The sequence below is a fragment of the Aotus nancymaae genome, unplaced genomic scaffold (genome assembly GCF_030222135.1).
Source record: "Aotus nancymaae isolate 86718 unplaced genomic scaffold, 86718_ANA_hifiasm-v0.15.2.pri h1tg000016l, whole genome shotgun sequence".
Taxonomy (NCBI): domain Eukaryota; kingdom Metazoa; phylum Chordata; class Mammalia; order Primates; family Aotidae; genus Aotus; species Aotus nancymaae.
In genome coordinates this window covers 68,243,162-68,266,606 of record NW_026988428.1, presented here as the reverse complement: position 1 = coordinate 68,266,606, position 23,445 = coordinate 68,243,162, and the positions used below count along the sequence as shown (strand labels likewise).

The window sequence follows — 23,445 nt, the reverse complement described above, 5'->3', positions numbered from 1 at the left end:
CAGGAACGGCGGGGCGTGGGGCCACGGACGGGAAGCGGCTCCGGGAACATGGCTCGCTTCGCTCTGACTGTTATCCGGCAGTGAGTATGGCTGTGGCAGGGTGCCTTTCTTTCTCTCTTCCTTGAGTGTATTGGAGCGGGTGAAGGGAACACGGGTCTGCCACCCTCTCCCCTCCCTACTTGCTCTGGCCCGGGAGGACTGGCTGGGAAGCGCTTTTTCCGGGGAGCTTGCCTTGGGGCCGTCTCGTGTCGCCCCTCGTCTCACCCCAGCAGCCCCGAAGGAGGACGGCAGGTCTTAGATAGCTTCATCCCGTGTTCAGATAAAGCGAGGCTCCGAGGAGCTAGGGATCGGGGTTCGCAGGTACGTGGTGGCTGAAAGACAACCATGTCCACAGACTTCTCTGGGTACCGTTTTTGCTCCCCAGCAGGTTGCAAAGAGTTTGCACAGTTTCTCGTCCATGGCTGATGTTTTTGATGCCGCCTGCCTTCTGTTATCCTCTCTGTCTCTGCTGTTCCCCCGGGCAGTCAGCCCCCAGGCACATATATGAGACTTCTTTCTTTTCCCCAGAGGTTACAGTTCTGGGAGACAAAAGAGGGCCTCAGGTCTGATCTCAGTAGATCGCATCATCCCAAATAAAGATTTTTATTATCATAACATTACACGGAGCTGAATGCTGATCTGTCTTTATGTCTCTTATCTTTTCTTATCCACATGTAATTGCCAAGTGTTAATGGGAGGTGAAAATTAGGGTAGTTCAGAGCACAGATTTTTCTTTTTTTGTGAGATAGAACCTCGCTCTGTCACCCAGGCTGGAGTGCATTGGCGCGATCTCAGCTCACTGCAACCTCCGCCTCCCGGGTTCCAGCGATTCTCCTGCCTCACTCTCCCGAGTAGCGGGGATTATAGGCACACGCCACCACGCCCGACTAATTTTTTTTTAGTAGAGACTGGGTTTCACCATGTTGGCCAGGCTGGTCTCGAACTCCTGACCTCAAGTGATCCGCCCACTTTGGCCTCTCAAAGTGCTGGGATTACGGGCCTGAACCACCGAGCCCGGCTAAGAGCACAGATTTTTCAGGCAAGATAGACCTGGTTTGGAATCCATTCTCCAGCTGAGAGCCAGGTAGTCTGGGCTTCAGTTAACTGACTTAGTCTGACTGGAGTTTGCTCATAGGCAAATGGTAGTGCCTATCTCACTGTTTTAATGTGATAATTAAAAGGGGGACAGGTAAAGTGTATGATGCAACAGGGGAAGAAATATATCTGAGAAATAATTTCTATTTCTGTAAAGACAGCTCTAATAAAAGTGCAGTTGATTCCAAATACGAACGTATAGTTTATCACACCAGTAGATACTATGTGCCAGTAAGATACCATTTCTGCTTTCATGGAGCTCACAAGGGACACTAATATGATTTAACTTTGTCAGTTGACGTAACTGCTATCTTTTCTGGCCTGTCCTTCCTTTATAAGAAAGATAATCTTGAGAATCCTCTAAAATTGTCCTTTTGGATTCGCAAGATTTTAATTGCTGCCTTAGAAATCTAGTTCTTCTCTGTCTCTTCTCCCCACACTTCTCTGTTAATAGAATGCCTTGGGAGAATTCCTAAGTTACTAAAGGTCTTACAGCTAATTGGTAGCAGAACAGGAACTAGAGGGCTGATCACCCTTTCTTCCAATGTTAGAGCACTTTCTAGACGCCTGACCCAGCCAGCACAGTGTCACATGTGTAATTGAAACTCAGACCATCACGGGGCTTCACGCCTGTAATCCTAGCATGTTGGGAGGCGGAAGTGGGTGGATCAGCCTAGGTAATGGTGAAAGCTCCTCTCCACCAAAAAAAAAAAAAAAAAAAAAAAAAATGCTGGGTCTGGTGGTACATGCCTGTAGTCCCAGCTACTAGGGAGGCCGAGACAGGAGAATCACTTGGATCACTTGAGCCTGGGAGGTCAGGGTTGTAGTGAGCTGTGATTGGGCCACTGCACTTCAGCCTGGACGACAGAGTGAGACCCTGTCTTAAAAAAAAAAAGGAATGAAAGAAAAATAGAAAACTCAGAAGTTGTAGAATATCTGGGTTAAGACAAGTAAGAAAAGTAAGATGATTCCTGTTTACATTCTTAATAGACAACAGTCATACAAATGTGGATTTTATTCCCTTCCTGCTGCTTAAGAAGGGTTTGATTCTGGAGACCCTCATAGGAATCATTTTAAAAATAAGTCTTAATGAATGACTGTTTGCCAGGCATTAAAATCTGACAGTTTTGTGAGTTAAGGACTGATATTCTTGTTTTTCAGGTGAGGCAGCTGAGTCAGAGAGGCCATGTAACTTGCTTAAAGTCACATGGCAAGTTGAGGAGGTAGGATTTTAATCAAAGCAACTTAACCACTCACGTCTTTTGTTTCCTATTTAATGTGTTAAAACCTGGTATTTGTAGATTACTTGAACATCACCAGCCATTTTTGAGGCTGCTTTTTATTCTCCTAATATAATTGTATGGAACGATGAAAATAGTTAATTTTGTTCTGTTTTATGTGTAGGAGGATGGAGTGTTGAAGTAATTGACAAGGCTGGTTTAATGCTTTCCTGGACCATCCCTCTTCTTGCCTTCAGAGTTCTTAAAGCTAAAACCTGGTGATTCTTTTAGGAAAAGAAGTGATTTTAAATTTGACTTGTAATCATTATAGTTAAATGTAATGACTTTTTGAAGAGTTAGATAATTTTATTGGACTTATGTCTTCCGGTAATGCAAAAAAAAAAAAAAAAAATCTTTAAAGCAATTTAAATTCAACAGAACCCATTAAGAATCTTGTGCTGTTCCTGCATGTGTGTTTGTCTTTCTTCATACTTTGACATGAAAGTACCAATGTAATTCAAGTCTATTATCATTGTCAAACTGTAACTTCTCATGATCTTATGGCACAGCCTTGTTGAAAATCCAACATGTATAGGTTAGCATTGCCATCACATACCCAGCACTACTGAAGGCTCTGGTACCTTGAAATGTTATTTGTAGGTGTTTGCAGTAAGTCTCCTGCAACACCATCTATTTCACTTCCAGTTTTAGGCAGCTCTTAAAACTTGAAAACTTTTGGGCAAACTAAATTTAATTTACTTTGAATGACTTAAAGATGAATTAGTAAAGTTATTGATAGCAAAACTGATTTTTCTTACTGTACTTCTATTGGCAGTTACTTTTTGTGTATTGCTAATAATTGTTCTGGATGTTAATAAAGCAAGCAAAATATTAGGTCGTCTGTAATTTAGTATTTTTATAAAGCTAATACTTTATAAAATTTTAATACTTTATAAAAGTATAAAGGTACCTTGTACAGATACTTTATAAAAATCAAAGACAGCCCAAAGTCGTGTGTTACTGGCCCTTGAAATTTCTATATTTGCAAGTGAATTTATTAGTGTAAAGGAATTAGGACTAAGCTGTATTCGTGGTATCAGGTGAGGCTTTACATTTTCATTTACACTAAAGAATAACTATTTTGAAAACTTAACCCAAATTTACACGAATTTCCCATTAATTACCCCTCTTTTGTAGCAAACTGAGTATTGTGTGTTGAATTTGAATTCCTTAAAAGGACTTAAGAGATACTGAGCTTTCTGATATGATTTCTGAAGAAATGCTGCAGAATATAAATCCAGACTAACAAGATAAAACATCTTTTAAGTGAAGAACTGTGAGATAACCTACAAAATAAATGATATATGTTTGTAGGTCCTATAAATGGCTGGTCCTAAGACTTAGCATCTTGGCATAAGCACTTGGATTCCTGTAGAGTCAGGTTTCTGTTTTGGAAATGGATCACACTGCAGACTTTGAAAATGAGTGGTGTTATTCCTGACTCCTTCAAAATACATCCCTCTGACCTTTTAGCTCCGTTCACCTTCTCTGCTACTATCACAAGTCAGACATGGTTAAGGGAAATAGATTAATGGTAAAGCTATTTTAGCCATCAACTTCCTTTTCCCATTTCCCAAACGTACTAATTAAACAGTTACTTCAAGGATTTATATAAACCTCTCAATGAAGCTGATAAAAGCTGTAAAACTAAATATTTATTAAAGTTTTTGGAAAAAAACTATTTTTGGACCCCTACTCTTTAATATTTATGAAGTGATTTGTAGGCAAAAAGGCCAAACAGCTAAACCGAATGCCATAATTGTTAATAATACTATTGTGTCCACAGCAGCCTCTGTTGATTTACCGCTAAATGAGTCCTTCATATCACAGCAGTTAATGCTGCTTTCACTGAAAACCATTAGATGGTAGGGCAGTACTTTTATGAAACTACCAAATTTCTTGGGTTCATTTTTTTTTTTGAGACGGAATCTCACTCTGTCTGTCGCCCAGGCTGGAGTGCAGTGGCACGATCTCAGGCAACCTCCGTCTCCTGGGTTCAAGCGATTCTCCTGCCTCAGCCTCCTGAATAGCTGGAATTACAGGCACGCGTCACTACACCCGACTGATTTGTATTTTTAGTAGAGATGGGGTTTCTCCATGTTGGCCAGGCTGGTCTTGAACTCCTGACCTCAGGTGATCCTGCCCACCTCAGCCTCCCAAAGTGCTGGGATTACAGGCGTGAGCCACTTCGCCTGGCTGTTTTTTGTGAAATGACGTTTTGACAGTATAATCTTTTATTTAATCGAACTCTTTCATCACCTACTTTGATTAAATAAGAATGCTGAGTTAATCTTTTCAGCAAGTATACAAAAAGTAATCATCTCTGCTAAATTTCTGTGATTTGTAAATACTGAGTTTTTTGGTGGCTTTTACATGATTTCTTGCTTGGCAGATTATTAAATTTCTCCTCACCCCGGATTTTAAAATGAGGGTGCTTCTTTGGCTTTGGCTGGAAATTGTATTAGCTATGTTAAAAGAAAAACTTTAGACAAATTAGACTTAGTTTATTTGAGCAAAGAAATGATTCATAAATCAGACAGCACCTGAACCACTAAAGCTTCAGAATGCTTAACCCAGTGACATAGGCAGGCAGTATTTATAGACAGAGAAAGGAAGTGACAGGCCAGGATTATAGGCTCAGTGCCTCACAACTGTAATCCCAGCACTCTGGGAGGCCGAGGCGGGAGGATCACCTGAGGTCAGGAGTTAAGACTAGCCTGGCCAGCGTGGTGAAACCCTGTCTACTAAAAATACAAAAATTAGCTGGGTGTGGTGGCATGTGCCTGTAATCCCAGCTATTTGGGAGGCTGAGGCAGGAGAATGGCTTGAACCCAGGAGTTGGAGGTTGCAGTGAGCTGAGATGACACCACTGCACTCCAGCCTGGGCTGCAGAGTGAGACTCCATCTCAAAAAAAATAAAAATGGATGTGACATACAGAAATAGCCTGATTGGTTACAGGTCCTGCTTTGTTTTATTTGGACATGTCTGAGCAGTTTGCAGCCCATAATTGGCTGACACTTCGTTCTTATTACAGGAATATACTCTCCAGTTATGTTGCAGTTTGCTTACATATTAAGTTAGGTGATAGCTCCCTAGGCATGGAGGCAGTTTTAGGCCAGGTTTAATTTAAAGGCTACAAGCCACTGTCTAACGAGGATGTTACTTGTATTGAAATAACAGACATTTTATTCTTGGTCTCAGCAAGATTTTGAGGCTAAGACAGGAAGTGAATGTAATATATGGTAACTATTTCTAGATTAAAAATGACAGGTTTCCCATCTTTGCCCTGGATACTTCTGCTTTAGCCATCTGAATGGTAGAGGTTAATATCCTCTTTCATGACCCTTTTATGAGATTCTGAATGAATTTTGGAGTGTAGGAAATCTATTTTTTTTTTTTTGAGACAAAGTCTCGCTCTTGTTGCCCAGGCTGGAGTGCAGTGGCACAATCTCGACTCACTGAAACTTCTGCCTTCTGGGTTTAAGTGATTCTCCTGCCTCAGCCTCCTGAGTACTGGGATTACAGGTACCTGCCACCATGCCCGACTCGTTTTGTATTTTTAGTAGAGATGGGGTTTCACCATGCCAGGCTGGTCTCAGTGATCTGCCCTCTGTGGCCTTCCAAAGTGCTGGGATTACAGGTGTGAGCCACTGCACCCAGCCTAGGAACTCTTTTATTGATACTAACAACAATGATAGTGGCAAATCAGTGCTGTTGGTTTTTACCAAGGTATACATAGTTCTGTGAAATTTTATTTCTTTATCATATATTCATTTTTAAGCTAATATATCCACATGTTTAGAAATCAAAACAATTATCCCTAGTCTTCTTGTTCTCCCCCCAACCAATAGGTGATCATGTTTATTAGTTTCATGTTTATCCTTCTGTTGTTTCTTTGTGCAGATCCAGATGTTTATTTCCCTCCTCTCTAGAAAGGTAGCTTTCTTTTTATATTATTCTATACCTTGCTTTTTCTACTTAATCATATATCTTGGTGAGCATTCTATATCTTTACATATAATCTCTCTCTTTAAAGGACACATTTACATAGGATTTTATTAGGTAGATATATCACTGTTTATTTGTTGATATAAATAATGGTTCTGGCCATAGTTAAGGAAATGAGTTTCCTTGTTAATGGACATTTGGGTTATTTATAATCTGTTGCTACTAGAAATAATACTGTAGTTAATGATCTTTTTTTGTGTATGAGACAGAGTCTCGGTCTGTCACCCATGCTGGAGTGCAGTGGTATGATCACAGCTCACTGCAACCTCTGCCTCCCTGGTTTAAACAATTCTCGTGCCTCGGCCTCCCGAGTAGCTGGGATTACAGGTGCCTGCCACCATGCCTGGCTAATTTTTGTATTTTTAGTAGAGACAGGGTTTCACCATGTTGGCCAGGCTGGTCTTGAACTCCTGACCTCAAGTGATCCATGCTCACCTCAACTTCCCAAAGTGCTGTTATTACAGGCATGAGCCACCACACCCAGCTGTAAATGATCGTTTCAATATGAGTGAATTCAGTTATTCCGAGTAATTGGGTTATTGGATAAAAGGGTAAACACATTTGTCATTTTGATGGGTATTTCCAGATGACCCTCCATAGGCAAAAGTACATTCACTGAAGTTCCGTCACTTCCCAGGATTTTCTCCAGGCCCTGGGCGTGTTAAGGGTATGCAGTCTCTGGTTGTGCCTTTGAGGAAGTGGAGCCAGGATAGACACACAGCTAAAAAGTCAATTAGCACAGAGATGATAGCTTATGTTGGTAGTGCCAGTGGACAATGGGAGCATAGAGTGTGGGAATTAAATAGAACAGGTAGATGGAGAATGGTACCAAGGAGGGAGACTACCTGAAAGAACTGGTCTTGGGTTGGATCTTAAAGAACATCCATATTGGCCAAATCCAGCAATCTGTGTCTTGGCAGACATTGGCACACAGCTGTTTTTGTGAACAAGGGACAGGATTCCAGGCCAAGGCCTGAGTTTGTGATTCTGACTTTTAGGTCTGGTAGATTTTTTTTTCTACATCTGAGTAAATCAATCCTATGTGACATTTTAATTATTATTATTGTAAACTAGTGCTTCAAGTGAGGTGAATTGTTACCAGGTACCAGACTGGCACAAATTAAAGAAACCTGACATCACTGAGTCTTGTTGAGGGTGGTATCTACAGGGTAGTGTAACTTGTTATGACACTTTGGCATTAACTAATAAAGCTGGATATTTGCATACCTTATGGCCCAGCAATTCTAGTGAATAGGTTGGGTCAGCAAACATTTAATCAGCGCTCAAAGAAACTTCAACTGAATTCTCCTTGATCCTACTTTTCATGTATTTATTGACCATTGCATTTATTGTCAACCTATCCTGCCGTCCAGTCTTGCCCATGCGCTCCCTGCCTTTTTCCCCCTCCAACCTCAGTAACTCCAGTTACTTTGTGACAAAGTTTCATGTTTTACCCTTCTGGTTGCTTCAGATTGTTTTGATTTGCTCTGGTATTTTAGTTTTTAAAAGAGTGATACTCAAACCTCACTTCAGTGTGCAGTTGGTCTGCAAGATCGCTCTCAGGACTACAAAAAGTAACTGCTGAAGAAGTAGGAACTAAGAGAAGGTGGGGGGTTCTCAAGGTTTGTTCACTTCTCTCCCATTCCATTCAGATTCTCTTTCATTTGCTTATTCAGTCCATCAATGAATGGACTGACTCTCATACTTTTGGTCCTGCTGCCAGTGAGAGTAGTTTTGGTCAATATATTTATTTTAACGAGATTATTTGGCTAGAATGGTATTTGTGTTACATTTTTTAGTAGGATTTTCCACCTGCAATCACTTACGATAGATTCCTGATCTATACATTTTAGTTTGGAGTAGTTTGAAATTCTTAGCTCTTCATTAGGGAAGATGGTTGCAAATACTAGTTTAGAATAAATTGTTATTACAGGTTGGATTATGAAGTGTGTTACAAGTTTCATATGATACCTTTATGAATATTACTATACTTCATTGCTGATTTTTTTCCTCCTCTCAAAAATAGCATAATTTGGTTAATAAGGTTCTCCTTCTCTTTCTATTTTAGTGGAGAAACAAGATTTAACAAGGAGAAAATAATTCAAGGTTGGTATAATCCAATTGTTATTTTAGCTCTCATATTAACACATAAAATGTGTTAATATGATTTGTGAGTTAAGCAGATTTGGTGGGGTAGGGGCAGAATGGGGGCAGTACTCCATTGTGAATCGGGATTGCAGAATCAAAGCATCATCACCACAGAAATATGATCAGGGCAGTTAGTAACCAGGAGGACTAAATCTCTCAACTGGGTGTAAAGTACAGTTCTCCAAATTATTCTTTATGTATAACTTCAAAGTGGCTCTGTCCGCTGATTATATTGGGTCTGGGTGTCTTAAAATATAAATGTTCTGGATTTGAAATTATTTTATATTTGGAAACATGAAGTTTTACTGACTGGTGTTAATGGTATTTTTTCTGCTAAGATAGTTATTTTAATTTTAGTAGTAATAAAGATTTAAAAAAAGAACTATCGTCACATGTGGTTGTTACTTCGTTCTGAAGAGATTGTTTCTCCCTTTTTCTGTTAATTTGGACTCAGATCTTTTGCCCTGTGATCCAGCTAGTCAGGCTTTTTAAGAATATCTTGGGTGAACTGGCTAGACATGCTGTTTCTGTGCTGTGATTATAAAAGCATTTAGTTTTATTTATTTTTTGTTAGGGACTTCTGGAGTTTACAAAAACTGATTTTCATACTGTGTGTGACTGACTCCCTTTTATGGACACTAACTGGTCTGATTCTTAAAGGAAAATTTGTTTTCAGAGGACGCATGCTCCACTAGGCTATCCTTTGGATTGAAGCCTCTTACCACCTGGTCTTTAGCATTGCTCATTTCTCTTATTTCCTAAGATACTGACAACGGAACGTCAAGAAAAGTTTTTGTGTTCACATTTGTTTTTAGGTTTATTTTGTCTTCTTTTCCTGATCCTGTGAGTTGGATGCTTAGTTCTTCAAGTTACAGCTTTTTGTGTGTAAACATTCAAGGCTTATATATTTATTTCTTTTTTTTTTTCCCAAGACAGGGTCTCACTCTGCCACCCAAGCTGGAGTGCAGTGGTGCAATCTCTGCTCCCTGCAACCTCCACTTCCTGGATTAAGCGATTCTTCTGCCTCAGCCTCCTGAGTAGCTGGCATTACAGGCATATGCCACCACGCTTGGCTAATTTTTGTATTTTTGGTAGAGATGGCGTTTCACCATGTTGGCTAGGCTGGTCTTGAACTCCTGACCTCAGGTGATCTGCCCACCTCGCCCGGCCTCAAGGCTTACATATTTCTAAGTACCGTTTTTGTTTGCATGCCCACAGTTTTGACAGGTGGTAATGTGGTAAGCATTCAGCACCAAGTATTTTAAATTCCTATTATGAGTGATTTCCATTGTAAACACTTTTGTGTTCTGACAATATGATTTATTTGAGACACTTCTTTGAAATGTGTTAATATGGTCAGTTTTTAGAATTCTTCCATTGTATACTACAGAAAAATCTATAATCCCTCATTGTTGGAACTGGAGTTATATATCAAACAATCAGCGTTCTTGATTTTGTTTTTCAAATCTTACATATTTTATTAATTTTATAAATATACTAGTTTGCCTGCATGTCCTAAATATCAATTTATAAGTGCAGTGTTTTTAATTTCCTGCTGTGGCGGCCAGTTTGCCTTTTAATACTTGAAATTCTATCCATTTTTGATTTATATGTTCTACTTTCATATAGATTGAGGTTATTTTATTAGGCATATACAAATTTAAATGATTGCATCTTCTTAGTAAATTGGATCATTGATTTTTTTTTTTTTTTAATAGTAGTTCCCAAATCGTTAGACTTTTGTCATAAAGTCTTACTTTTCTGATAGTAATATAGCCACTTGAGCTGTTTTGGGGATGGAATTTCACTGGTATGTATTTTTCCATCTCATTCCTTTCACCCTTTTCGTGTACTCGTGTTTAAGTGTTATCTCATAAATAGTATGTAGCTGAATTTTGGCTCTTTTAAAAATATATAGAATTTGTCTTTTTTTGAGACAGAGTCTCGCCCTGCTGCCCAGACTGGAGTGCAATGGCGCTATCGCGGCTCACTGCAACCTCCGCCTCCTGGGTTCAAGCAATTCTCCTGCCTCAGCCTCTCAAGTAGCTGGGATTACAGGTGCCTGCCACCGCACCTGGCTAATTTTCGTATTTTTAGTAGAGACGGTTTTACCATGTTGGCCAGGCTGGTCTCAAATTCCTGACCTCTGGTGATCTGTCCATCTTGGCCTCCTAAAGTGTTGGGATTACAGGCGTGAGCCACCGCACCTGGCCTAGAATTTGTCTTTTGACTGGCAGGAGCGACTGTTTGCCATTTTTCTGGTTACTGATGTGTTTCTATTTTTTTCTTTGTTGTTTTTCCCCCTTTCTTTTTCTAGTCTTTCTTTTTTATCTTCCCTGCTTTTACTTCTTAAGTGCTTGGTTTTTTCCTGTTCAGCACTCTCTTACCTTCCCCACTAGCTTTGAAATGAGGTACCATTTCGATTCTTTTGATGGTTATCTTAAAGTTTATACCCTCATACCTATATTAGCCAGGGCTGCTGTAACAGAGTATCATGGACCCAGAGGTTTGAACAATATTCAGTTCAAGAGACTGGGAATTCCAAGATCTGAATGCCAGCAGGTTCAGTGTCTGTGGAGGACCTGATTCTTGGTTTGCAGACTGCTGTCTTTTGATTAATTTCCTCACATGGCAGAGAGATAGAGCAAGGGCACTTATAAGGACACTAATCCTCTTCATGGGGGCTCTACCCTAGGATCTAATCACCTCCCAAAGGCCTGCCTCCTAATATCATCACCTTGAGGGTGAGGATGTCAGCATGTCAATTTTGGGGGGACACATTCACTCTGACAATACCTAATAAGTATAATATCAATATCCCCTCTCCCAAAACATACAGAGAACTTCTTTAGTAGCTTAGTCCTGTCTTTTATAGATTGCTTGAGGTAGACATTATTGTCTTCATTTGTTTAGATGGCATTTAAATTTTGGAATATATTTGCAAGTTTCTCTGCTCCTCATTTGTTTTCATCTCAGACCATTTCTGAAGTACATTCTTTGAAAAGTCCTCTAGTGTATGTAGAGCTGCTGGTGGTAAACAGTGACTTCAGTCAGTACACACTTCTAACTGATAATTCTCTCAGCACTTGGAAGATAGCATTCGACAGTCTTTGATTCCATTAAAAAAAGCTTATCCTGCTTGATGTATGTGTGTTTTCTTATTCTGGGAAATTCTTAGCTGTTACCTTGTCATATTCCTTTCCTTCATTTTTTCTATTCTTTCTTTCTTTTTTTTTTTTTTTTTGTTGCCCAGGCTGGAATGCAGTGGCGTTATCTCAGCTCACTGTGGCGTGATCTTGGCTCACTGCAACCTCCGCCTCCTGGGCTCAAGCAGTTCTCCTGCCTCAGCCTCCCAAGTAGCTGGGATTACAGACATGCTCCACCATGCCCAGCTAATTTTGTATTTTTAGTAGAGACAGGGTTTCGCCATGTTGGCCAGGCTGGTTTCGAACTCCTGACCTCAAGTGATCCACCTGCCTCAGCCTCCCCAAATGCTGGGATTTCAGGCATGAGACACCACGCCTGGCCATTTTTTTTCCCATTCTTTTGGAGTTCCAGTTAGATGATGCATGTTATAGACTGAATGTTTTTCTTCCCAGAAGTTACATGTTGAAATCATAACTCCACATCAGGAAGTGGGGTCTTGGGGCAGTAATTAGGTCACGAGGGATTTATACAAGAGACCTCAGAGAGCTCTTTCCTCTTTGTGCCATGGGAGCATAGATGGAGAAGTCAGCAGTCTGTAACATGGAAGAGGGCCCTCGCCAGAACCCAACTATGCTGGTACCCTCATCTCAAACTTCCAGCATTCAGAACTGTGAGAAATAAATGTCTGTTGTTAGTAAGCCACCCGGTCTGTAGTACTTTGTTATAGCAACTAAGACAATGCATTGTTAGGAATTCTCATTCTTTCCTTTAGAACTCTAATATATCTGAGCTATGTTCTATCTCCTTGTATCTGTGCTGTGTACTGGGTAATCTCCTCAGCCCTGTCTTTGAGTTCATTAAACCTCCTCTCATTGAATCTCTGTTTATCCATTGAGGGGTCCCTCCAGCCCCCAGCAGTTCTTATTTTCATTATTAAAAGACTGATTTGGTTATTTTAGAAAGCTGTCTACTTATTTTTGATGGTTACTGTTAATTGCTTATTTTTGTGATTCTGTCTTTATGTTTTATTCAGTTATTTTAAAGTCCATATTTGCTGATTTCAGTGTCTGAAGTCTTCATGGGTGGCTTTGATTTTCTTGTGTGTTGAATCTTTGGCTAAACAATTATTTGTTCTAAAGTAGTGGAAAACCGGTTAGCCTCTTTTGAGAATCATTTCCTCTGAAAAGGATTTGCATTTTATTTTACCATAGGCCTGAGGCTGTGTTAAGTCTCCTTACAGAAGCCCTTGCTCCCAAGAATGTTGTGTTCAGTCCTCCTGCTTGCTGTCCCCTCCAGTGAGCCTCCTTCCCCAGCCCTACCAGCTTGTGCTGTTAGCCCGCCACCTTCATTTTTCTCATGTCAGTATTCACAGTTCAGCTCAGGCTTTGGGATTGCCTTGCTTTGTCCCTTGGAGATTTTTTTATGTGTTCTATGGGCCTAGCAATGCAAGACACACACACACACACACACACACACACACACACACACACACACACACATTCATACACACACCATTTAGATATTTTGTAGTAGGAGGTCCCTTCAGAGTGTCCAGTCAACCGTTCTCCTGGAAGTAGAGGTTTCAAAGCATTTTTTTTTGAGACGGAGTCTTACTCTGTTGCCAGGCTGGAGTGCAGTGGTGAGATCTTGGCTAACTGCAACCTCTGCTCCTGCGTTCTAGTGATTCTTCTGCCTCAGTCTCTGGAGTAGCTGGGACTACAGGTGCACACCAACATGCCCAGCTAAATTTTGTATTTTTAGTAGAGACAGGGTTTCACCATGTTGGCCAGGATGGTTTCACTCTCTTGACCTTGTGATCCACCCGCCTCGGCCTCCCAAAGTGCTGGGATTACAAGTGTGAGCCACCGCACCCGACCTCAAAGCATTTTTAAAGTGAAAAAGAAAAACGAGGGAGGAAGGAAAGAGGAAAAGTAATACCATTATAATACTGAGCATTTGGATGATGGGAATAAAGAAGGAAACAACTTTTAGATGATGATCCTACCACCCCAACACAGTACCTGTAAAATCAGAGCCAATTAATGAGGAGATGGGCAAACATAAAAGAGGGAAAGCTGAGACATTTGTATTATCATCATCACCTAATTCTCATTAGACAAGCATTCTTTTGGAAAACAGTTGAATACCTGAGCCTTCATAGACTTAACAACTTATTTTTACTTGCTAATAACTTCCTGAAAAGTTAGGTGGAAAAGTACTCAAAATCTTTCATTAAAATGTAGATAAATGTAGCTTACATTTTCTACATGTGATTTATACATATGTAGTATTGAATGTTATTGTTCCTCTTCTTAATATATCACAGGGCAAGGAGTAGATGAACCTCTTTCAGAAACTGGATTTAAACAAGCAGCCGCTGCTGGTGTATTTCTGAATAATGTGAAGTTTACTCATGCTTTCTCCAGTGATCTCATAAGGACAAAGCAGGTAAGTTTATTTATTTATTTATTTATTTATTTTTTTGAGACAGAGCCTCACTGTACACCCAGGCTGGAGTACAGTGGTGCAATCTCTGCTCACTGCAACCTCCATCTCCTGGGTTCAAGTGATTCTTGTGCCTCAGCCTCCCAAATAGCTGGGATTACAGGTGTGTGCCACCACACCTGGATAATTTTTGTATTTTTAGTAGAGATGGGGTTTTACCATGTTGCTGGTCTCGAACTCCTAACCTCAGGTGATCCACCTGCCTCAGACTCCCAAAGTGCTGGGGTTACAGGTGTGAGCCACTGCTCCCAGCAATAGGTGAGGTTAGAGTCAAGGCCTAGGCCGATGTTCCAAAAGTCCCAACAATTGTATAATCTTGAAAAATCTGCTACCACAGTCTGTAGGGAATTAAATCACACACAGACATGACCTTCCTCAACAGAACTTATTTATTTTAATTTTATTTTGTACTTGTTTTAAATTAATTTTTTAATTAGAGTAGCTTAGAAAAAAAAGTCTAACAAGAATATAAATAAGCTATTATGAGAGAGACCAGGGAAAAATGACAGGAGAAATTAACCCACCATGATATCAGGTATTAGGATTACCAGATAGAGTAAGAAACCACTATGTCACTGCAAAGAAATAAAAAGACTTGTTAGAAATATCTTCAGGGAACAGATTACTATAAAAATGAGAAACCAGCCAGGTGCATTGGCTCATGCCTATAATCTTAAGGCTGAGGTGGGTGGATCACTTGAGGTCAGGAGTTCGAGACCAGCCTGGCCAACATGGTCAAACCCCGTCTCTACTAAAAATACAAAAATTAGCCAGGTGTGGTGGCACGCACCTTAATCCTAGCTACTCGGGAGGCTGAGGCAGTAGAATCACTTGAACCTGGGAGGTGGAGGTTGCAGTGAGCTGAGATCATGCCATTGCACACCTGCCTGGGCGACAGAGCAAGACTCTGTCTCAAAAACAAATACATAAAAATCTAAATGAACCCAATCTACTTCTAAAACCTCCATGGAAGGAGATTTTTGTGACCAACTGTGAGTGAACTATTGTTGGAATTTCATCTCCCCGTAAACAATTAGAAAATGTGACAAAATGTGTGAAGCCACTGTTTTCAGACATTAGACTTTGGGCACTGTGGGCCTATGATGCCTGAATGAAGTGGAACAAAGAAGGTGAGCACTAGGATTGTCCTGGTTTTCTGGCTGAAGCAATTTCCAGACTCTGGTAGGGGAAGCCAAGTAGAGCTTAGTGGTCTCAGTGAGTTGAGGAGACAAAACTTGGAATTTGGGAAGGTTAATTTTTACATTACTAAAATTTGTGGGGCAGAGTACTGGAAGAAAGAGGTGGATAGAGAAAGAACTCTAGAAATATGTACACGAATCTCCTTAAATTGAAACATTTCTTGAAACAAGTGAGAATGGAAACACGGTATACCAAAACCTGTGGGATACAGCAAAAGCATTAGGGAAGTTTATAGCTGTAAGTGTCTACATCAAAAAAGAAGAAAAACTCCAAATAAACATCTAACAATGTATCTTAAAGAACTAGAAAAGCCACTTTGGGAGGCCGAGATAAGAGGATTGCCTGAGCTCAGGAGTTCAAGACCAGCCCAGGCAACATGGTGAAACCCCATCTCTACTGAAATAAAAAAAATCAGCTGGGTGTGCTGGCGGGTGCCTGTAATCCCAGTGACTCAGGAGGCTGATGCACGAGAAGTGCTTGAACCTGGGAGGCAGAGCTTGCAGTGAACCAAGGTAATGGGCAGCAAAGCAAAAGTCTGTCAGAAAGAAAGAAAGAGAGAGAGAGAGAGAAGGGAGGGAGGGATGGAAGGAAGGAAGGAAGGAACTAGAAAAGCAAGAGCAAAAGAAAGAACCAACGAATGAACTAGAAAAGCAAGAGCAAACCAAACCCAAAATTATTAGATGAAAAATAGTAAAGACTAGAGCACAAATAATTGAAATTGAAATGAAGAATTCAAAATATCAGTGAAATGATGGAATTGGTATTTTGAAAAGATAAGCAAAATTGACAGACCTTTAGGGAGACTTAACTAAGAAAATAAAGATCCAAATAGATAAAATCAGATGAAAAAGGAGATACTACAACCAGTATCTCAGAAATTCAAAGGATGATTAAGGGCTACTATCAGCAATTATATGCCAACAAATTGGAAAATCTAGAGGAAAAGGACAAATTCCTAGACACATGCAACCTACCAAGATTGAACCAGGAAGAAATCCAAAGCCTAAACAGAATAATAACAAGTAACAAGATCAAAGCCATTATAAAAGTCTCCCAGTAAAGAAGAGTCTGGACCTGATGACCTGGGACCTGCTGAATTCTACCAAACATCTAAAGTACTAATGCCAATCCTACTCAAACTATTCCAAAAAACAGAGAAGGAGGGAACCACCTCTAAACTTATTCTATGAGGCCAGTATTGTCCTGATACCAAAATTAGACAAAGACACATCAAAAGAAGAAAACTACAGGCCATTATTCCTAACAAAGATTGATGTGAAAATCCTTAACAAAATACTAGCAAACCAAATTCAGTAATCACATTAAAAAGATCATTCTTCATGACCAACTGGTATTTATCCCAGGGATGCAAGGATGGTTCAACATAAACAAATAAATCAATGTGATACATTGTATCAACAGAATAAAGGACAGAAACCATAGGATCATTTCAATTGAGACTGAAAAAGCATTTGATAAAATTTAACGTCCCTTGATGATGAAAACCCAAAAACAATGTAGGTATAGATGGAACAATATAAAACAATACAATAAAGGCCAATACAATAAAAGTCTCAACACAGTAAAAGCCATATGCAATAGACCCCTAGCCTGTAACATACTGAGTGAGGAAGAACTGAAAGCCTTTTCTCTAAGATCTAGAACAAGACAAGGATGCCCATTTTCACCACTGTTACTCAACATAGTACTGGAAGTCTTAGCTATAGCAATCAGACATGAGAAAGAAAGAAACAGCATTTAAATTGGAAAGCAAGAAATCAAATTATCCTTGTTTGCAGATGATATGGTCTTAGATTTGGAAAAACGTGAAGATTCTACCAAAAAACAATTAGAACTGATATATTCGATAAAGTTCCAGGATAAATCAGTGTACAAAAATCAGTAGCATTTGACTATGTCAACACTGAATAATCTGAAAAAGAAATTAAGAAGTAATCTCATTTACAATAGCCACAAATAAAATTAAATAAGAATTAACCAAAGAAGTGAAAAAGCTCCACAAGGAAAACTATAAGAAACTGATGAAAGAAGTTGAAGAGGACAACAAAAAAATGGAAAGATAGTCTGTTCATGGATTAGAAGAGTCAGTATTGTTAAAATGTCCATACTACCCAAAGCAATCTACAGAGTCAATACAGTTTCTATCAAAATACCAGTGACGTTCTTCACAGAGGTAGAAAAAAGCATCCTAACATTTTTGTGGAAGTACAAAAGACCCAGAATAGCCAAAGCCATCCTTAGCAAAAACAACAAAACTGGAAATTATATCTAACTTCAAATTATACTACAGATCTATAGGAACCAAAACAGTATGGTAGTGACATAAAACAACAAAAGACTAGAGAGATATTCTATGTTCATGGATTAGAAGAGTCAACATTGTTAAGATGTCCATACTACCCAAAGCAATCTACAGATTCAATACAATTTATATTGAAATACCAATGACATTCTTCACAGAAGTAGAAAAAATCATCCTAATTTTTTTTTTTTTTTCAAGAATTACAGTAGGAAGCATCCTGAAATTTTTGTGGAACTACAAAAGACCCAGAATAGCCAAAGCCATCCTTAGCAAAAACAACAAAACTAGAAATTATACCTGACTTCAAATTATACTACAGAGCTATAGGAACCAAAACAGCATGGTACTGACATAAAAACAGACACATAGACCAATGGACCAGAATAGAGAACCTAGAAACAAATCCATACATCTGCAGCAAATTCATTTTTGACAAAGATGACAAGAAGATACATTGGGAGAGTCTCTTCCATAAATAGTGCTTGGAAAACTGGATATCCATACACAGAAGAATGAAACTAGACCCCTGTCTTTCTCCATACACAAATATCAAATAAAAATGGATTGAAGACTTAAATCTAAGACCTTAAGCTATGAAACTACTACAAGAAAACATTGGGGAAGCTCTTCTAGAACATTGTTCTGGCCAGAGATTTCTTGAGCCAAGAACAGGCAACCAAACCAAAAATGGACAAATGGGATCACATCAAGTTTAAAAGCACTGGTGCAGCAAAGGAAACAATCAACAAAGTGAAGAGACAACCCACAGAATGGGAGAAGAGATTTGTAAACTACCCGTCTGAGAAGGGATTAATAATCAGAATAGATACGGAGCTCAAATAACTCTATAGGAAAAAAAATCTAATAATCCAATTTAAAATGGACAAAATGTCTGAATAGTTGTTTCTCAAAAGAAGACATACACATGACAGAGAGGCATATGGAAAGGTGCTCAACATTGGCAATCAGAGAAATGCATATCCAAACTACAATGAGATACCGTTTTACGCCAGTTAAAATGGCTTTTATCCAAAACACAGGCAATAACATGCAGGCAAGGCTGTGGAGAAAAGGGAACCCTTGTACACTGTTGGTGGGAATGTAAATTAGTATAACCACTCTGAACAACTGTTTGGAGGGAGGTTCCTCAAAAAACCAAAAATAGAGCTACCATATGATCCAGAAGTCCCACTGCTAGTTATGTTCCCAAAGAAAGGAATTCAGGATATTGAAGAGATATCTGCACTCCCATGTTTATTGCCGCACTTTTTACAATAGCCAAATTTGGAAATAACCCAAATGTCCATCAGCAGGTGAATGATTAAAGGAAATGTACATACACACAATGAAGTGCTTTTCAACCACAGAAAAGAATGAGATCCTGTCATTTGCAACAACATGGATGGAACCGGAGGTCATTATGTTAAGTGAAGTAAGCCAGGCACAGAAAGACAAACTTACCATGTTCTCACTTATTTGTTGGAGCAAAAAATTAAAGCAATTGAACTCATGTAGATAGAGAGTAGAAGGATGGTTACCAGAGTCTGGGAAGGGTAGAAGGGGGAGGTGTTAAGGAAGCGGGAATGGTTAACGGATATAAAAAGCAAGAATGAGTAAGACCTAGTATTTAATAGCACAATAGGGCGACTAGAGTCAATAATAACTTAATAGTACATTTGAAAATAACTAAAAGAATATAATTGGATTGTTTATAACAAAAAGGATACATGCTTATGGGGATGGATACCCTGCTTACCAGGATGTGATTGTCATTCATTGCATGCCTATTTCATAGTATCTCATGTGCTCCGTAAATACTGCACCCACAAAAACTTAAAAAATACAGAAAAAAGCCAAAAAATGAAAACCTCAGTGAATGTGCTAAATTATAGATCACACACAGCTGAAGTGATCATTAACTTATAGATAAATATATGATAATAACCTAAATGTAGCATGGCATGATGGATTTAAAATATGAGAGTTTAGCTGGGCACAGTGGCTGATGCCTGAAATCCCAGCATGTTGGGAGGCCGAAGCGGGAAGATCACTTGAGCTCAGGAGTTTGAGACCAGCCTGGGCAACATAGGGAGACCTTGTCTCTTACAAAAAATAAAAAAATTAGCTGAGTGTGGTAGCACTTGCCTATAGTCCCAGCTACCTGGGAGACTGGGGTGGGAGGATCCTTGAGCTTAGGGAGTTGAGGCTGTAGTGAATCGTGATTGTGTCACTTCACTCCAGCCTGGGTGACAGAGTGAGAGCCTGTCTCCAAAAAAAAAAAAAAAAAGTCCGTTTAAAAAATAAATAAAATATGAGAGTTTAAAAGACATGAAGAGCATGATGAGGAAGTTCTAACAGCTTTCAGAAGGAGATGACAGAGAGAATGGGGAATGGGGAGGAAGAGGCGATATTCAGAGGTTACGGAATATTGACAATTTTACAGAATTGTTGAAAGACAGATACGGGGAGGGGCAGGGGGGTAAAAATAAAGAAAGATCCAAGAAGTGTAGCAAATCCCAGCCAGGATAAATAAAAATGAAACCCATATCTACATTCATTATAGCAAAATTGCAAGATGTCACAGAATAAGGAGGAAAAAAACCATCCACTAAAGACCATTAGTTAGGCTTTCAGCAAGTTTGTTCATATTGATGATTTCTTTATTGTGCTGAGAAATAATAAGGATTAACCTAGAGTTTTATACCCAGCAAGACTTTTTCTGCTGTGTAGGTGAAATGACATTTCAGACAAAGCAGCTCTGAAGTAACTTTCAAAGGAAAAATGAAAAAGAAGGAAAGTAATTCCAGAAGGGAGATCTAAGTTTCAGAAAAGAATGGTGAACAAAGAAATTGGTAAAGGAGATATTGACAATACATATAAAACAATATGACGATGTCTAATTTGTCAGGAAAGGTATTTTTTTAATTAAATTTTATTATTTATTTATTTATTTATTTTGTAGAGACAGGGTTTCACTATGTTGGCCGGACTGGTCTTGAACTCCTGACCTCGTGATCCACCTGCCTCAGCCTCCCAAAGTGCTGGGATTACAGGCGTGAGCCACCTCACCCGACTAGGAAATGTATTTTTTAAAAAGGCAGATCATAGACCTAAATTATTTCTACAGTTTTGCAAATACAGGGTCACTTGTCAATCAAAAATCGCTAGACATGCAATGAGAGAAGGAAATGTGAATAAAAATGAGCTAAAGACAACAGAAACAGCCACGTGAGTTACCTGATGGGAGTTATCAGACATGAGCTTTAAAATAGCTATAGTTTTGTACAGGTAAAAAACGTAGAATTTCAGCAGAGAACTATAAAAAATAAACTGTAAAAAAGAGCCAAGTGCAAATTCTACAACTGAAAATACAGTTGGAATTAAGGCTCAATGGATGGGTTTAACAACAGTTTAGACACATTTGAATAGAGAATTAAGGAACTAGAAGAGGGATTAGTAAACCTTTTCTGCAAAGGGCCAGATCGTAATTTTTTTAGGGTTTATAGGCTGTACAATCTCTGGTCTCTGGTACTACACCTGGTCAAGTCTGCTGTTACAGCAAGAAAGGAGCCATCGACCGTGCATAAATGAATGCTGTGGCCGTGTTCCAGTAAAACACTTTATTTACAAAAGCAGATGATGGTCTGGATTGTGCTGACTTCTGAACTAGAAGATAGGTTAGAAGAGAATATCGAAATCAGGAATGAAGAGACATGGATGTGCAGTCTGGAGGGAGGCAACTTTTGCAAAGGAAAATTGTTTCTAGTTCTTTTTTATTCGGTAAGATTACATAGATTATTTCAGTGTTTCTGCCAGAATGGTGATTATTTTTATTTTTTAATAAACAATTATTAAATTATTGAAATTATTAAATTAAATTATTAAATTATAATTATAAACAATTATATTGTTTTTAATCGAAACAATTGTCTCGATTTTCAGACTATGCATGGAATTTTGGAGAAAAGCAAATTTTGCAAAGATATGACAGTAAAGTATGATTCAAGACTTCGGGAAAGGGTAAGTTACTTATTTACATACTGTTCTTCACTGTAAATTATCAGTAAGCCACCTCAGTTTGTCACTTGGCTAAAAATTAAATGCATTTCTGCTAGGGATTTTGAGTCAGCGAACATGTTAAGAATCTGCCATATGACAGTCACTGTTACATAGCCTGATATATAGCATCTTATTATTAAAATCAAATGAGATAAGCATCTTAAGGTATGAAAGAAGGTATGCTCATAAGAACTTAACACAGTATAGAAGAGTTTAAAGTAAAGGTGAAAAATATGGATATTGCATAATTTATGTAACCTAGCTACTGCTGATGGACAGCTAGGTTTTCACTAGATTCCCACTGGTGTCAATAATGTTAAAACAAACATCCTTGTAGTTAATTCATTGCAGACCTACATATTTCTAGAAATGGACATTGGTGAGTGTGTACTTTTTTTTAAGGCTTTTATATACATATTGCTAAGTTGACTTCCAGAAAACCTGTGCCAATTTATAGTCCCTCGAATGACCTAGGAGAAAGTTTTGTTTTTTCACATCAACAATTGGTATTATTAGTCTCTGTGATTTTCCAACTTCATAGCTTAAGAATGGTGCCATGTGGCTGGGCATGGTGGCTCACACTTGTAATCCCAGCACTTTGGGAGGCCAAGGTGGGCAGATCACTTGAGATCAGGAGTTTGAGACCAGCCTGGCCAACCTGGTGAAACCCGTCTCTACTACAAATACAAAAATGTGCTGGGCGTAGTGGCTCATGCCGTGTAGTCCCAGCTACTCGGGAAGCTGAGGCAGGAGAATCACTTGAACCTGAGAGACGGAGGTTGCAGTGAAACGAGATCACACACCTGCACTCCAGCCTGGGTGACAGAGCCAGAGACTCCATCTCGAAATAAATAAAAAAAAAATAAATAATGGTGCCATGTTAATTCTCACATTACTGATTCCTAATGAAATAGATCTCTCATGTCTCTGAAACTTCCTTATAACTATGGAAATATATTTATTTACCTATTTCATAGTGCTGTCATTGGGATCAAATGTGTGGATGGGAGGTGGCTGAGTTGGTGCCTTGCATATGTTAATCTCTAGTCCTACAATCTGTGCAATTCTCTGTATTTATTTGTTCAGTAAATCCCCACCATCTACCTCAGATAGCTTAGCAAGTTATTCTAAAATAACCCACTTGGACATGGTGTACAACTCAAGATTTCAGTTATATTTTCTAAGGTTCATGGCCCTCTACTGAGTACATTCTTTTTATTAGTTCAGAGATAGAATAAATGAAGTGGAGGAGATTTGCTTATTCCTGGGATGAATGTTCTAAATTTGCCATAAAGGTAAGCTTAATTGTTACATTGTAATTTCATTTGAGAAACTGTTGTCTATTGGACTATTTCAGAAATATGGGGTTGCAGAAGGCAAAGCCCTGAGTGAGCTGAGGGCCATGGCCAAAGCAGCCGGGGAAGAGTGCCCTGTTTTTACACCGCCCGGAGGAGAGACACTGGACCAGGTATGAGGCACTGCCCATGTCAGAATGGTTGAAATCGGACTCATAAATTAGGTGTTTTGGAATTTTAGCTAAGCAGTTTGAAAGTCGCTTGGTTCATTCTCTTTTTCATGTTACATTATTTACTTAGTAAATTATTCTATTCTATTTAAAATCTTATTTACTGTTCAGCTAC

At 39.1% G+C, this 23,445-nt stretch overlaps 1 protein-coding gene across 1 annotated transcript in view; it reads left to right on the top strand.

Moving 5' to 3' along the window:
* Positions 1–23,445, top strand: part of TIGAR (TP53 induced glycolysis regulatory phosphatase) — a 30,597-nt gene continuing 7,152 nt past the window's right edge. The window contains exons 1-5 of the mRNA XM_021671384.2: positions 1–80; positions 8,492–8,529; positions 14,045–14,166; positions 21,689–21,766; positions 23,163–23,273. Coding sequence (XP_021527059.1) covers positions 49–80; positions 8,492–8,529; positions 14,045–14,166; positions 21,689–21,766; positions 23,163–23,273 — 381 coding nt within the window. The 5' untranslated portion in view covers positions 1–48. The remainder of the gene's footprint in view (positions 81–8,491; positions 8,530–14,044; positions 14,167–21,688; positions 21,767–23,162; positions 23,274–23,445) is intronic.